Source organism: Monodelphis domestica, chromosome 6 (assembly GCF_027887165.1).
Source record: "Monodelphis domestica isolate mMonDom1 chromosome 6, mMonDom1.pri, whole genome shotgun sequence".
In the NCBI taxonomy this organism is placed as follows: Eukaryota; Metazoa; Chordata; class Mammalia; order Didelphimorphia; family Didelphidae; genus Monodelphis; species Monodelphis domestica.
In genome coordinates, this window is record NC_077232.1 from 273,735,164 (window position 1) to 273,750,537 (window position 15,374).

General features: G+C 33.0%; 1 protein-coding gene across 3 annotated transcripts in view; it reads right to left on the reverse strand.

The window, feature by feature from the left end:
* BMP2K (BMP2 inducible kinase) overlaps positions 1–15,374 on the reverse strand; it is a 121,467-nt gene that overhangs the window by 50,745 nt on the left and 55,348 nt on the right. For all 3 annotated transcript variants that reach the window (XM_007495963.3, XM_001371902.5, XM_056803240.1), the window contains 3 exons: positions 14,095–14,216; positions 12,006–12,087; positions 4,950–5,082 (listed from right to left, as the gene is read on the reverse strand). In XM_007495963.3, the coding sequence (XP_007496025.2) occupies positions 4,950–5,082; positions 12,006–12,087; positions 14,095–14,216 (337 nt within the window). The remainder of the gene's footprint in view (positions 1–4,949; positions 5,083–12,005; positions 12,088–14,094; positions 14,217–15,374) is intronic.

The following is a 15,374-nucleotide window of genomic DNA, read 5'->3' on the forward strand; positions in this document are numbered from 1 at the left end:
TAGAGATTAAATGAAAATAAATTGAGTATCCAAAATGGTAAACAATACAGATTTGTGTCTTTCCCTGGGAGACCTGCCCCTAACTTGCCTGACATTTACTAGGACAACTTTGGGCAGTGAGGATCAAGGGCCCTCTGAGGAATGTACCTATAGCTTTTCCCTTTGGAATTACACCAAGGAAATCTATGCTGCCATATATTCTATAGGGGAAGGGAAAATCAGTTCCTAATACATAAAGACCCTAACAGGTAGAGTGGGAAGGAAGGCCTTAATTCTGAATACATTTGTGTATAAAGTTTGTATGCATGTATATATTCTCTGGCAGGCAATATTAATTCATTTGTATTCCCTGGAGGAAGGATGGTACTTGGCAGTTATAAAATTCTTAAACATCCTCATCAACATCATGAGAAAGGTCAAAGAAACCACAGAGAAAATACTGTGAAGTGAATCCCAGCAGTTATATACAGTATGATGGGCCCTACAACATAGGTCCAAGAGCCTGGGGGGGTGGGGTGTAGAATGGAGGCTGCAGAGTGGGAAACAGCATCTAGCAGCTGAATTATGGAGAAACTCATTGTTGTCATTGCAGAGTGGCTGTGGGGGTTCAGCCTAGTCTGAAGGCTAAGCCAGAAAGATCAGTGATGGGAGCTTTGGAATTTATTTCACAGGCACTGTAATAACAATAAGTCACATTTGGGTAACACTTGTAGTTTGCAAAGGACTTGCCTCACATTTTATTCACTAATGTGTTTTATTCTCTTTTACCTGTGATGATCTGAGCATCTTTGTAAAGATAAATTAAATAGACTTAGAAGACATTTTAAATCTCCAAAACAAGTTTCAAATACTTTCTACCTATTTACATCCAGCCCTTTCTACCTATTTACATCCAGTATCCTAATGAGTGGGGAACTTAAGGTCTTAGGATTGATATTTGGGGAAGCAGTGTAGTATGTACACCATCCAATTTAAAGTCTTGGATATTGGTTCCAACTTTATTGATCAGCTGTGTGACATTTAAGCAAGTCTTCCAACCATCTAAGCTTCAGATTCCTCATCTCTCAAATGAGTGATTTAGTTTGTATGGTTTTAAAATTTCTACATGGCTTGTAATAGACCAGGATTCTGTGACTGCAAGCTTAGAATGAATGACATTAAATTGCTGAACTGAACCAAATTCAACTCAAATATTCAGGTTCTCTTTCATGATAAATTAAACTTATTTTTTGAAAGTGGTTTGGTTTGAGAAATTAAATTTTTTAAAATTCCTTAAAAAGGGCTAGATGAATCTGAGGATATGAATCCCACTGCCTACAGAAGAATCCTAGACACAGTATCAGTGTGAGACTGAAGTATATTCTGTACGATTTTTTTGACCACCTTATTGATTGGGGTTTTGTTATTTCTATGCCCCTGCCCAGAAGAGAAGTGTTTACTGTATTTCCTAAATTGCAACTGAGCTTAGTGTTCTGTTTTTAAAAGTAGATTAAATCGGTAGTCTTATTAATAATAATAACTGGCATTTATGTAGCACTTTAAAGTTTGTGATAGGAAGTGTGGCATAATGTACCCAGAAGTGACCTCAGAGATGGAGAGACCCAGGTTCTAGTCCCTTCTCCCCCCTCACCCCCCCATGACACTGGCTGTGTGATTGTGGCAAATCTTCATTAGAAAAGGAATTTTGGACTTGAGTTCTGCTTGTGCTACTTGAATTTGAATGATAACTCTTCAAATGGAATCTACTTTAGTGTCAAAAAGTTTTTGGAATGGAATGAAAGTTCTTAATGTGTCTTATGTGTTGTTTTTCTTTTAGAGTTGAACTTTTTCATCAACACTCAAGATAATCAACAAATTATATATATGTTATGTATGGTAAAACCCATGGATGACTATTTCCCTTTAATAGACTCTGTTAGGCCTTTGATCTGTCAGGTCTCCAGTATATATGGTTGGTTACACAGTGACAGTGCTTTTATCACTATGACTTAACCTGTAAAGCTGTTATCATTGTCTCAACTCCAATATTGTACCAAGTCCATACTGTGCAATAAAAATGTGTGTCTAAATGCAAAAAAAAATAAAAAAATATGGCAATGGTCCCTCCCAGTTTATGTCATCTGTGAATTTGATTAACATTTCCTCTATGTCTTTATAAAATTTATTAAATGTTGGGTAAAAGACACACATGTAAAAAGACATAGCTATGGAACATTCCACTAAAGTCTTCTTCTTCAGGCTAATATGGATCCATTAATCATTACTCTTTTAGTTACAAATTCACCTATAATTCAGCCCTCACCACTCTTGTTCTTAAGGATACCACATGAAACATTGTCAAGTGCCTTTTTAAAATCCAGTTACAATTTGTTACATGTTTCTGATATTCCATAACCTATCAGCTAAATAACCTTTTACTCAATATATAATAGAAAGGCAAAGAAAACTTCACCCTTATATGGATTTTAGAAAGGCTCAGAATTGAGGGCAGTATTTTTATTTAACCATCCATACTGTTTCCAAGTGATATGACAGAGAAATACCTTGTTTAAAAAAAAAATAAAAAAACTTGTCCAACTAATACACTGCTGATGGAGTTCTGAATTGATCCAACCATTCTGGAAGGCAATTTAGAATTATGTTCTTTGATCCAGCAATACTCACTACTAGATTTGTACCCGAAAGAGATAATAAGGAAAAATATTTGTACAAAAATATTTATAGCTGTGCTTTTCATAGTGGCAAAAAAAAAAAAAAGGAAAATGATAGAGTGTCCCTCTATTGGGAAACAGTTGAACAAATTGTGGTCTCTCATGATGATGGAATACTACTGGGCTATAAGAAATGATGAACTAGAGGATTTCCATATGAACTGGAAAGACCTCCAGGAATTGATGCAGAGCAAAATGAGCAAAACCAGGAGAACATTGTACACAGAAAGTGAAACACTGTGGCACAATCAAACATAATGGACTTTTTTACTAGTAGCAGAGACAATCCAAAGGTTCTTATGAGAAAGAATGCTATCCACATCCAGAGAAAAAAACATAGGAGTAGAAATGCAGAAGAAAAAATGATTGATCACATGGTTCAATGGATATTTAAATGGGGATTTTGGCTTTAAATGATCATTATATTGCAAATATTAATAATATGGAAATAGGTTTTGAACAATTATACATGTATAGCCCAGTGGAATTGCTTGTCAGCTCCAAGATGGGGGAAGGAAGAGGGGAGGGAAAGAACATGAATCATGTAACCATGGAAAAATATTCCAAATTAAATAATTAAAGAATATTCTAAATTAATTAATTTTTTAAAACTTGTCCAGAGTAGGTGAACCATGTACACTCTGAAACAGCAAAGTACTATCAGTCTAAGCACCCACTGCTGAAGAATGAGCCACTCTCATGGTAGCCAGCCAGATTATGGTTTATCCATTAACTCATCCCCACCATAATCCCATAGACACTTCATAGTACAGAGAACAGCTTGGCCCCAAGTGAAATGACAAAAAGGTTTAACTACAATCTCCAGTCCCATTTCTAAGAGTTACCACCCAATGTTCTATTAACTAACCAAATCATACATAAACAAGTAAAATTCAGTCTTTTTTAATTTGGGGAGGATGAACTGGAAGGACAATGGCAACTATGGGGGTCAGGAACCTTCACACAGAAGATAGAACTTGAGCAAAGGTCCAAGTCTAAGGTTTACCCTGCTGTCAGGACAAGAAAGGTCCTAAATTAATTAAATTAAATTAAATTAATTAAATCAATAGAATAATGGACTTGGACTCAAGAACTTCTGCAGACAAATCTTGGCTTTGATACTGATTAGCTGTATCACCTTTGTGACCTTAGCTAACTCATTTCTATGACTATAAATTATAGCTAGGGTTTGACTTCCTAATACCAAATAAATCACAAGTTCTTGATTTAATGAGATTATCAACAATGAGCTATTTGCTTAACAGTTTTTAAACTTACATAAAAATGAATGAGGTGGATACCTTCTGAGGGATATCTGATATTGACAGTATAGTTTCTCTCTCTCTCTCTCTCTCTCTCTCTCTCTCTCTCTCTCTCTCTCAAAATGGCAATAATAAGTGAATGGCAATAATTAAGATTTATTTAGTGCTTAAAGGTTTTTCAAAATGTTTTCCTCACTACAACCCTGTGAGGTAAATAGTACAAGAATTAATAAACTCACGTTATAAGTGAAATAATAGAAACTCGGGAAGTTGCCCATAGTTCAAAGGTAATAAGTATGCTTACTCTTATTGATCTTTTTCACTATGTCTTTTAATTAAATAGACATGCCTAATATAAATATTTCTATGCTAACCCATCAACATATTAAGATAAAAGGTATAGGTTTGCATTTAAAGTCTTAACCATTTCCAAAGTGGGGAATACATTTTGTCTTTATGGGCAAACTATAACTATCATATTAACAACAATTGGAAGTCCATGGATAGAAAACAGCTAAAACCCTCTCCTAGAGAGGAACTTCAATAGAAAATATGTCTTATCTTTTCAGGTCTCTCTACAGTTTTTTAAATGAAAAAGAATAAATTCCAATCTAAAACTAGCTATAAGTTCAAGAAAGTAACTGATAAAGTTAATACAAATGGATTTCAAATAGATCAAGTATCAGTTACACACTAGCTAAGCATTTTAGAGACAAAAATATTTCCTTGGAATTTCCATTTATTTTATTATAGAAAATTTGCTCTCCTACAACAATCCTACAGCAACTTACAAGATATTATTTTCTTGACTACAGTGATTCAAAATTATAGTATATGGGAACAAAAAACATATTTGGAACAAAAGATGTAAACAAATATCTGTTGGTGGGGAGATTATTGAATATTTTAAAGGTTAAGTTTCTTTACCCAGCTTTTCTGAAAGTCTTTAATTTTCGTACTTCAGGCAGATACTTACTTATTAAACAGTGAATGTTATGAGAATAACTAGAATTGTCTGGGATAGTAAAGCTTCCGTCACAAATAGCAACCTGACTCTCGCCAAAAGGAACAGCAAAGAAGCAAAGCTTATACAGTAAGCATCCTAATGCCTGTAAACAAAGAGAACAGATATAAATATTGTTATAGGACAAAGAACAAAACAAACCAAAGTCACTAATTATAGAAAAACCAATATTTCTCAAATTTAGTTGTGTTCATCTCCATTATAACTGCCGATTTTATGGAACCCAATTTGAATTCAGGGTTAACTTAATGACAGTGTACTTGGTACTCATAATCCTTAATACATAAAGCATCAAGTCAGCTATTTTGAAATGTAAATTCATATACTTGACCTATACAACCTGTTCTAATTTGACTTTCATAATTGTAACAAAAAAAACTTTCTCGACATTTTAAAATATAAAAACTGCTGGCAGATCCTGGGCCTCCAAGTGTTGGCAATACAGGAAGTTATGTGTTATTGAAGAACCTTACACAAAGAATATGGTAAGAAGTCATTGCTGTGATGATTTCCTCTTGGGTCATACAGAAAATTTATTTCTGAAGTCAATCTGAAATCTGCCTACCAATTCACAAAAGAAAAAAACCAAGCAGCAGAAGAAAGCAAATTGCCAAACACACACACATACAAAATATTCAACAAGCAGACTCAGCCCAGAATTAAAAAGCTCTTACTCTCAGGTCAGGGAGGATAAATCAGAGCACAGAAATCTGTACTGGGAAGTAAAAGCACTTAAGGGGAGACAATAGACCTAGTCTAGGGAGTTTATAAAATTACAAAGTAATAACTTACAATTTTGCTAAATTTTCTGTTGGTAAATTTTCCAACATCATGCAGTAGGGGAACTAATAATTATTGTTTAGTAAACATCAATGTAACATCAAATGACTGATAAAATCTGTTTCCATGGACATGGCAATCCTTCCCTTTCCACCAATACAGATTGTCAACACTTCCTGCCCGCTGCAAGTTACTCCAAGAGTTGCTGTGGCCACAAGAAACTATTACTTTGATAAACCTATTTAAACAGTGGATCTTGGTCAAGAAATGCAGGTCCATTGCCTGCTCATTCTGAAATCTTTCCCTTTTGATGGGACCAGGTCAGTTATTGCTTCTGCTTCTCTAAAGCAGTCTTTAAGAACCAAAGATCACCTTTATACCTTACTATGGCACTGAAAAGACATTTATACTTTAGATTAAGGCATCAAAATAAATTCATCAAATTTTAATACATCTTAAGATAAAGGAACAATTAAAAGCTCAAAGATCTTAAGACATAATTTATACTCCACACCAAATTACAGGACATTTTTCAATTACATGGAATACTATACTTAGTTGTATTAAAATAATGCCCTAACTATTTTAGAATTAGCAAATAAGGTTTACTCTGCTAGTTTTTCTCATAAGATAAATTACCAAAATCAGTCAACTATTAGGTGGCAATACAGTTGCACTCAATACCTTTAATGGAAATTCTGGGAAACAAATTATTATCCTTTGTACAAAAGGCAGACGTACACTAGTACTACAGCTTATAGCAGTTAATCCCTATAAGTACTATTAATTACAAATGCTCAATAAGAAAATTAAAATCTTTATACATTACAATCATCATTTCACATTTGATACATTATGTATCAAATGTGAATGAACTGGGTCCTAAAGATCAAAAAGTAGTTCCTTTTTAAAAGTACTTCAGACAATCACTTCTTCCATAAGAAAGACATATTCAGGGGGGAAAAAAGTCAGCAAATTAACCACATGCTTACCTATAAGATCAATGATGAACATAAGAAGGCTATGAATGATACCCAACATTTTTCTTAATGGTACAAGTGTTATGTTAAATAAACCAATATGATATTTGAGTGTCAAAGTCATAGAAAAATTTACATATAATCTAATTTAAAAAAAAACCCTACCTGCCATCTTAGAATCAATACTATTCATTGGTTTCAAGGCAGAAAAATGGTAAAGCCAAGGCAATGGGGGTTAAGTGATTTGCCCAGGGTCACACACCGAGGAAGTGTCTGAGGTCAGATTTGAACCTAGGATTCCCCATCTCTATGCCTGGCTCTCAATCCACTCAGCTATCCATCTCCCCCCAACCCCCCAACCTCACCCCATATAGCCTAAATTTTAATACTATAGACAGAGATGGCCTGTTTTGCTTCATTAAATTAATTTTCAATAATTCAGTTTTTCCCTTTTAAGTAGTTAAGTTTTTTAAGAGTAAATATTTCCAGAAATGAATTATAGTGCTGACACAGCCTACTAAGGAGAATTGATAAAACACTTCAATTTGATATAGTTATATTTTTTAAAATGCCAAAGAGTTTTTTCTTTCATCATTTGGTAAAAAAAAAACACAAAAACATCTTGAAGGACTGGGAAAAGGTAAAAAGGGAAGATGAGCTAAATTTTAAATCTGGCTATAATTCCCCATTTTTCCACATTAAAAGGCAACTTGCTAAATAACTATACTGGATTCTGAATTTTTTTTTAAATAAACATTCTATATATATCTCAATGACAAGAATGTTTTTGGAATTACATCTATAGTGTAAATTTCTAACTAAAAATTTTCAAAATTCCTCACAATGCTAAACAAATATGAAAACCTATCATCACTACAGGATAATGGAATGCTAAAGAATAAAACCTGATTTTGACTAAATTACTTATTATTAATAACTTGATAATTTTGAATGATCCTGAATTCAGTGGGGGGAAATTTTTTTAATCTCTTCATCCTGTCTCAGAGCTAATATAGATCAGCCTCAAGGGTAATATTCTAAAATGCTTTTTTCATTGCTTCTTAAGCTTTCTACTATTGCTTTGGTTTATACAGCAGAACTCAACAAGTATTAGCTATCAGGAACCTCAGATCATTTAGCTGAATTCTATTCCTTTCCTAGTAAGGTAAGTTACCATTGGGTGACATAACCAAGTTAAGGGTCAGTCAAGACTAGAACCTGGTTTCCCAGAATCATCATCCAATGTGGTTTCTCCTACATCAAGCTAACTTTAATTATGTCCATTCACAGATGCACTGGTGAATGTCTAATATAAGCCTATTTTTTTTTTGCCTCTATAAACAATAGTGTTAGATTCTGAGTTAGGCAGTCATAGGTTCAAATTTCATCTCTGACACATACTAGTTTTATGACAATGAGCCTCACTCTCTTCACATATAAAATGACAGTAATAATATTTTTAATATTTATCTTACACAGTTATTGTGAGGTACAAAATAACATACCTATTGCACTCTGAAAACTTTAAAGTCCTATATAAAGGTTAGTTCTTATCATTATTAGTAGTACTAACTGCAGTTGTAGTATAAATTCCTTTTTAAAATGCAAATAAAAGTCTTAAAATTCTTGGAATGTTCAACTTTTAATCTCAATTCTCTGAACATAGAGCAATTTGGAATTCAGGATAGATAATCTCAGTTCCATTCTCTCTTTTCTTGCATGCATATATATATATATATATGAAAAAAATTCAGACCTGGAAAACAGTTTAATACAATTACTTTTTACTTAATATTTGCTTAAAATGTCAATCTAAAATTAAGCATATGAGCTAAAATACCCTATAAAAGATCCATTTTCTTTTTTTCATTTTTAAATTCTTACCTTTTGTCATAAAATTAATGCAATGTATTGGTTCTAAAATAGAAGAATGGTAACACTGGGCATTAAGGGTTAAGTGACTTGCCAAGGATCACACAGCTAAGAGTGTTGTCCACATTTGGATCCAGGACTTATCTCCAAGCCTGGCTATCTACCCACTGAGTCACCTAGCTGTCCCCTAAAACCCATTCACTTTCACACAATGACATAACAGTATTAAAAAGTTTTCTAATCTCAAAAATATTGCAGCATACTACAACTGTTATTATCATGTGTTTGAAACACGTTTAACTTGGTCTCCTTTCTAGCTTAAAAAGCATCAAAGTTATGGTCCCTTTTGCAATTTTCCCTGACAGTGAGTTCTGACATGATATTCACATAGTCTAGAACTCAGTCACAGTAGGAAGATTTTTAATAGTTCAAGGACATTTTAGAAGATTTAATATAACAACAAGCACTTCTATAGTATTTTAAGGTTCAAAAACGACTTTACACATTATTTAATTTAATCTTTACAACAATCATGGGAAATAGATGTTTTTACTATTATTATTATCTCTATTTATTTGAATGCAACCTCTAGCCACCAGAGTGATTTTCCTAAAGCCCAAGTCCAACCATGCCACACTCTATTCAATAATCTCTAGTGGCTCCCCATTGCCTCCAGGAGCAAATACAAAATGCTCATCCTACCTTTCCAATCATCATACACCTTATTCCTTCCAGTGCAGTGACTCTGGCCTCCCAGCTACAGCTGTTTCACAAACAAGACATTGCATCTCTGGTTCTCAGCATTCTCTTGCTATTGATTTGCAACACTCCCACGCCAGGCCAATGCCTAAAATGTTCTCTCTAATCTTTGCATCCCAGAGTTCTTGACTTCCTTCAAGTCCCAGCTAAAATCTCATCTTCTAAAAGAAAGCTTTCTCAATCCCTTGTAATTCAAGTGCCGGCTATTGAAACTGTATCCTTACTTGTATAATCTCTTCTTAGTTATTGAAAAAAAAGGCCAATTGATAAGCTTTGGAAGGTGAGCAATTGGTACACTCTTGGGCCTAGTAAATTGACTGGCTATAAAAAGTCTCAGAGATAGATATATAAAAATACCTACATTTAATATCTTAAAGTTATTGACATATTTCCTATTTAGTTTTTTCTTATTATCCCCTCCATTAAATTGTGATTTCCTATGGGGAAAAGTAATGTCTTTTGTAACCTCAGGACTTAACAAAGAGGTATGAGCATAGTAGGTATATAATGTTTTTTTGCCTAACTGACTGATTTTGACATTTGAAGAAGTTGAGCAAACAGAGTTTCAGTGCCTTGTCCAGGGTCACATAAATGCCTGAGGGCAAATTTTAACTCAGTTCTTCCTGACTCCAGGTCCAGCAACATCTCTGATGTTAAGAGGGTAAGAAGTAGAAAGATTAAATAACCTGCCTCAAGTCATACAAAGTGTTGCTGGCAATCATCTCTTCTATTCCTCAGCTTGAGGCTCAGTCCACCTAGTTATGTTGTCATCTTCTAAGATGCAAGTTTACCTGGGACAAAAGAAGGTTCAGAAATATAGGACAGTGAAAAGAGTCTGACTAGCTAACAGTTACCAGAAGTGAGTCCCTGGGCCACTTAACCTCAATTTTCTCATCTGTACAACAGACAACAAAAAGACTGATGATATCAAGTTTAAACAGAAAAGTTTAAACAGAAACACTGGTGCATAAATTAAAACCCCTGCAAGCCACACAGTGACTTAATTTTTAAATGTATTTTTATTTTGTTAACTATTTCCCAATCTTCATCTGGTTTGGATTGCACTTGGGAATACTGCAGGCTGCCTTTAAGACATATCTCATTTAGATACCTATGTCATAGAGTTACTCTGACCAATATACTCTTTAAACTTTTAACTACTATATAAAAGTGGACTATTGTTATTGTTATTATTATTATTAAATTTATACAGATTGCTAGTCTGAGTTTAATATTAATTTCATTAAATAACATATATTACTACTTTGGTTTGACTATATATATGCACTAGGAGATAAAGATAATCCATACAGTTGAAAACTAATATACAGAAATAATCTTTCAAATAATTGGATCTTGAAGAGCTAAAAAGAGTTTTGTTTTTTTTTCCTACCCTTATTACAAAACCTCTCACTTGGCAAAGTCTTAAATAAGTCCTCTATAAAGGATCAATGAGAAAACAAAATGAAAGTAAGAACACACAGGATTAGAAGGCCTAGACGACTCACCATCAAAATTAGTGGAGAGGTTACCCAAAACAATAAAATCAAAGATCCCAGTTTGGTTTTTCTGGTAACTTATCTCATTAAAATTTCTTAAGGTCAGGGACTATTTAGATATAGACAACAACATAAAACAAGAGAAGAGAGGATAGAAAAGGTACAATTAAAAACACAAGTAAAACCAATTAATAATAATACTGAGTATAAACTAGGTCTATACATCTTTTCAAAGAACATTGAACAAGCTACTATACTGGACTAAAAAAGGGATCATTATTATTAAGCCATTTTGAATATGGCAACTTAACTAAAAACTAGAAGAATTAAAAAGTTCCTTGCAGCAAACATTCTAGGATTGTATTGCTAAAATACTATTTCTAAATTCTATTTCTAAAAAATTAAGCCATATATTTATTGACAGGCCTTAATATACATAAGCTAATCTAAGATGTTTCTCAATTCAAAAAAGTATATGCATAGAAGTAGACATATAACACACTAATTGTGTTGGAGCAGCTAGAGTGCCAAGCCATAAGTCAGAAAGACTCATCTTAAGAAGTTCAAATCTGGCCTCAGACACTTACTAGCTAGGTGACTCTAGGCAAGTCATTTAACCCTGTTTGCTTCACTATTCTCATCTGGAAAATAAACTGAAGAAGGAAATGACAAATTACTTCTATATCTCTGCCAAGAAAACCCCAAATCATACACAACTGAAAAACAACTAACAAATTATTTTGATCTTCATTAACTGGCAACAAAGATGTTCCCCAAAATATTTTATATTTCAATTTTTCTAAACCATAAACGAGCCTGCCAACAGGCCAGAAAAAATAAAATGCATTTGAAACATTTTTAAAATAAGTTAAAAAGTACCCTATGAGAAATAATTTATCTGTTTTAAGAAAAACATTATGAGCAAAAGGTCTTCAATTTCAAGTTTGAGGTCAGGGCCATTCTTTCCTAATCCTTTTCATTTCCATGAACATAAATCATTATTGCCTTCTTTTTTCTACTCACTATGATGTTAGTACTTTTTTTTTATATTGAGCTGGACTCTCATTATTTCTTATTAGAGGTGGCTGAAATGAATTGTGCCCTTCCCTTTTCCTTACCCAGATATCAGCCTTGGTGGTGATAGGTTTCCCTCCATAAAGGTTGATCATTTCAGGAGCTCTGTATGACAGAGTCGTATACCTGGCAGTAAATAAGTGAATTGGAAGGGAGATGTCAACAAAAGAAAGAATACTACATTGGTTCCCCCAAGAAATAAAATCTAATAACTACATACTATAAATTATTATTAATAAACCTTCTAAACCTTCTAAAGTACTTTTTTAAGATTTAAAAATCATCAGTCTCCAAAGGATTGATCAACATAAGTTACTGAAAAAGATATTTTCGTTCTGGAAACATATCTTATTTACAAAAATACTCAATTTCAGTTATTCAGTAGAATTTTAAATAATGGCAATGGATTGGGGTTCCCTTAGATTCCTTATTTGAGATTATATAACAAAACATTTTTAGATTCTCTTAACTTTAAATATAAACCTACATCTGATGCTGTTTTTAGTTACTACTTTTCTGTGTTCCCTGGAGAATTATTTTGAGAAATGAATTACCTTTTAAATGGAGTACCTTAAACATAGCAGGGATTTTGCTTTATGCTATACATATATATCTGTATGTGAATATATAGATATTTATATATACAGATATATAACCTAGCTCACTTCTACCTCCTTTCTCATCATGTAATACACTGGTCAACATCCACATTGATGAAATTCACATTCAGTTTAAACTATCTGGAAAGAAAGATGAGGTTAAACAGAAAGGAAGGAAAATGATTGAAATCTAAACTAACATTTTAATAAAATTTCTTTATGAGAAGGAAATTCTTTTAATGGGAAGTATTCTTTATGTTATTAAAATAGTTATGAAGTAAATAATGTTTTTATCATCTTTTACTATTAGTCTCTCACAGCTAAATGAAATAATATGAATTAAATAAATATCTTAAACACTTTTGGAATATCCTGTTGGGATGGCACACTCCAGATAAGAGTAGGCATATATTATGGCTATGATAAATGTTGGTAATTCTGTTAATCCTGACCTATGAAGACAGAGAAGGGGTCTTAAGTCCTACTTCTCTCAGATGCATTGGGAACTTGCTTCTACTTCTCAAACCACAATAGATATCATTTTCTACCAAGTGGAAGAACCTTTTACCACAACTAATATACAAACTCTTTCCATTTCAAAGTAAAGCCAAAGTTGACACTCTAGAAAATCAATTGTTTCTGTTGTTTTATTTCCTTCAATCACAATTTTACTTGATTACTCTAATGAGGGGGTTTCCTCTAGATTTAACAGGTTACCAGAATGACCCATATAATTGTTGAATTGTGATGCATAATAGTCAAAAACAGTGTAATTTCAAAAGAAAACACAAATGCAATCTATATCATTTAGGCAGGAGGAGGGGTTTGGGCATATACCACATAATTCAGATTGTATAACATACCTCTGTCTGTACTGTGATCTTTCAGTATATTTTGTTGAAGGTAATAAAGTATAATGAAACAACTTTATTTTCCAAAGGATCTAGAAAATGTGGTGGGGTTAGGATAAAAGGCTACCAATAGAACCTAGTTTTCAAATTATATTAAATATTTGAAACACAAAACAATTAAGAATTGGTTCTTACTTTTAACTTTGCATAATTCCAAAATACATAAAATTGTAGTAGCATCTCATTTTTAAAGCCTAATTTTTGTGATTTACCTTAAAGAATTGTCTTCAATGTATGTAACTGACCTTCTTAATATTAAATCATAATGAAATGACTGAATAGCTTGAAATTATTAAGACAAAGAATAATTTGCATGCACATAAGCATCAATGAAAACAAAGGTCTCATTCCATGTTTCTTAAAACAATCTGTAATAATGCCATTCTTCTTGAATCAACTTAGAAAATTTGCTTATAAAAATCTAATATTAAATAAAAGCTAAATTCAAAATAGGACTAAAAGTGCCAATAATTTCTAGTGTGCTAAATCCAGATATAAATTAACAACTGAACTTGTGAAGCCTGTCATTTAATGTAATTCCTAATTAATTCCAACAAACTTGTTTTATTTACAGGATTAGAATCTTTATAGTCTCATAAAGTTTAAGACCCCCTTAGACTTACTTTTTAATCTCTTCTTCTACTACATTGACCCCATCTTTCTGAGGATTAAGGAATTTATTAGTTGCACTGCCAAAATCACAAAGGACGTAGTTTCCACCATCATTCAACAAAATATTTTCTACCTTAAGGGAAAAAAGAATTAAATTATTACATGTTCTCAAATTTTTATCTTCCTCCTCAGTCTGCCTTATGTTATATTTTTTTGTTTATATGCTCTATCACATGCACATAGAGCCACAGGTCAGGACAGAAGTTTCTTGAGGGCAAGGACCCACAAGATAATAGGTGTTTGATGAATGCTCAGTGATTTAGGTGGAGAGTGACTTTTATGACTAAAGAGAAAAATCTGACTTCATTAAAATAAAAATGAAAAGGCATTTATATTGGTCATCCCATCACAATTCAGTATAGCACTGACATAGAATTGCTAAGAAGTCTTATGTGGGAAAGTCAATAAAATTACATTTAGTGTATTCTCCTGCTTTACTCATAAGGATGATTCTGTTGTCCAATTTTACTTGAATTATTCATACTAGCAAAATCTCTGCATTAGATGCAGAGGTCAACAAAGCCATCATAAACCCAATTTATGGATGTGAGTCAAGAAAGCACATAACCTAAAACCCACCACCACTGCTGTAGAAAAAGGAAGAGTAAAAGGTAGGCCACCTTTCCTTCACTAGTTTGAAACTGTTCTCTTTACTCAAGGCTAAGTCCATAAAGACAAAAGAATATTTATTGAAAAGTCTCAAATCCTCAAATCTCCATCCCTGTTACTTTAGGTATTTCTTAATGTACTAAGCAGTAATCTGAGGATTCCATAGAAACTACTCCTGCTATATGGCATTTCTGGAGTAGCACTTGGTTGACTCTGAACTCAGAGAGTTGTCTGAAATCACTTCTATGTTGAATCAGTTAAGGCTTCTATATCCTCCAGCTTTCCAGAATAACCAAAGAGCATCTAGTTAAAAACAAACAAACAAACATAAGAACCAATTAAACCATAACTGACTAGCTTGATATTTACTGACAGCTTATCTGCAAAGAAGATATTGAAGCTCTTGTCCTAAAGCTCTATTTTACACTACTATTTAATTTGTTTTACAGACTCTCTTCTCTACCAAATATACTATGGTTTAAATTTTCATAGATAATTCTTTCAGTTCCCAAATTAAATCATTACATCAAAGCTAATTTTTTTCTTTCATAATTTTGCACCACCCATTATCAAGGTTTTGCATATTATGGGTAAAAAATTCACCAATGGTAAACATCTGGGC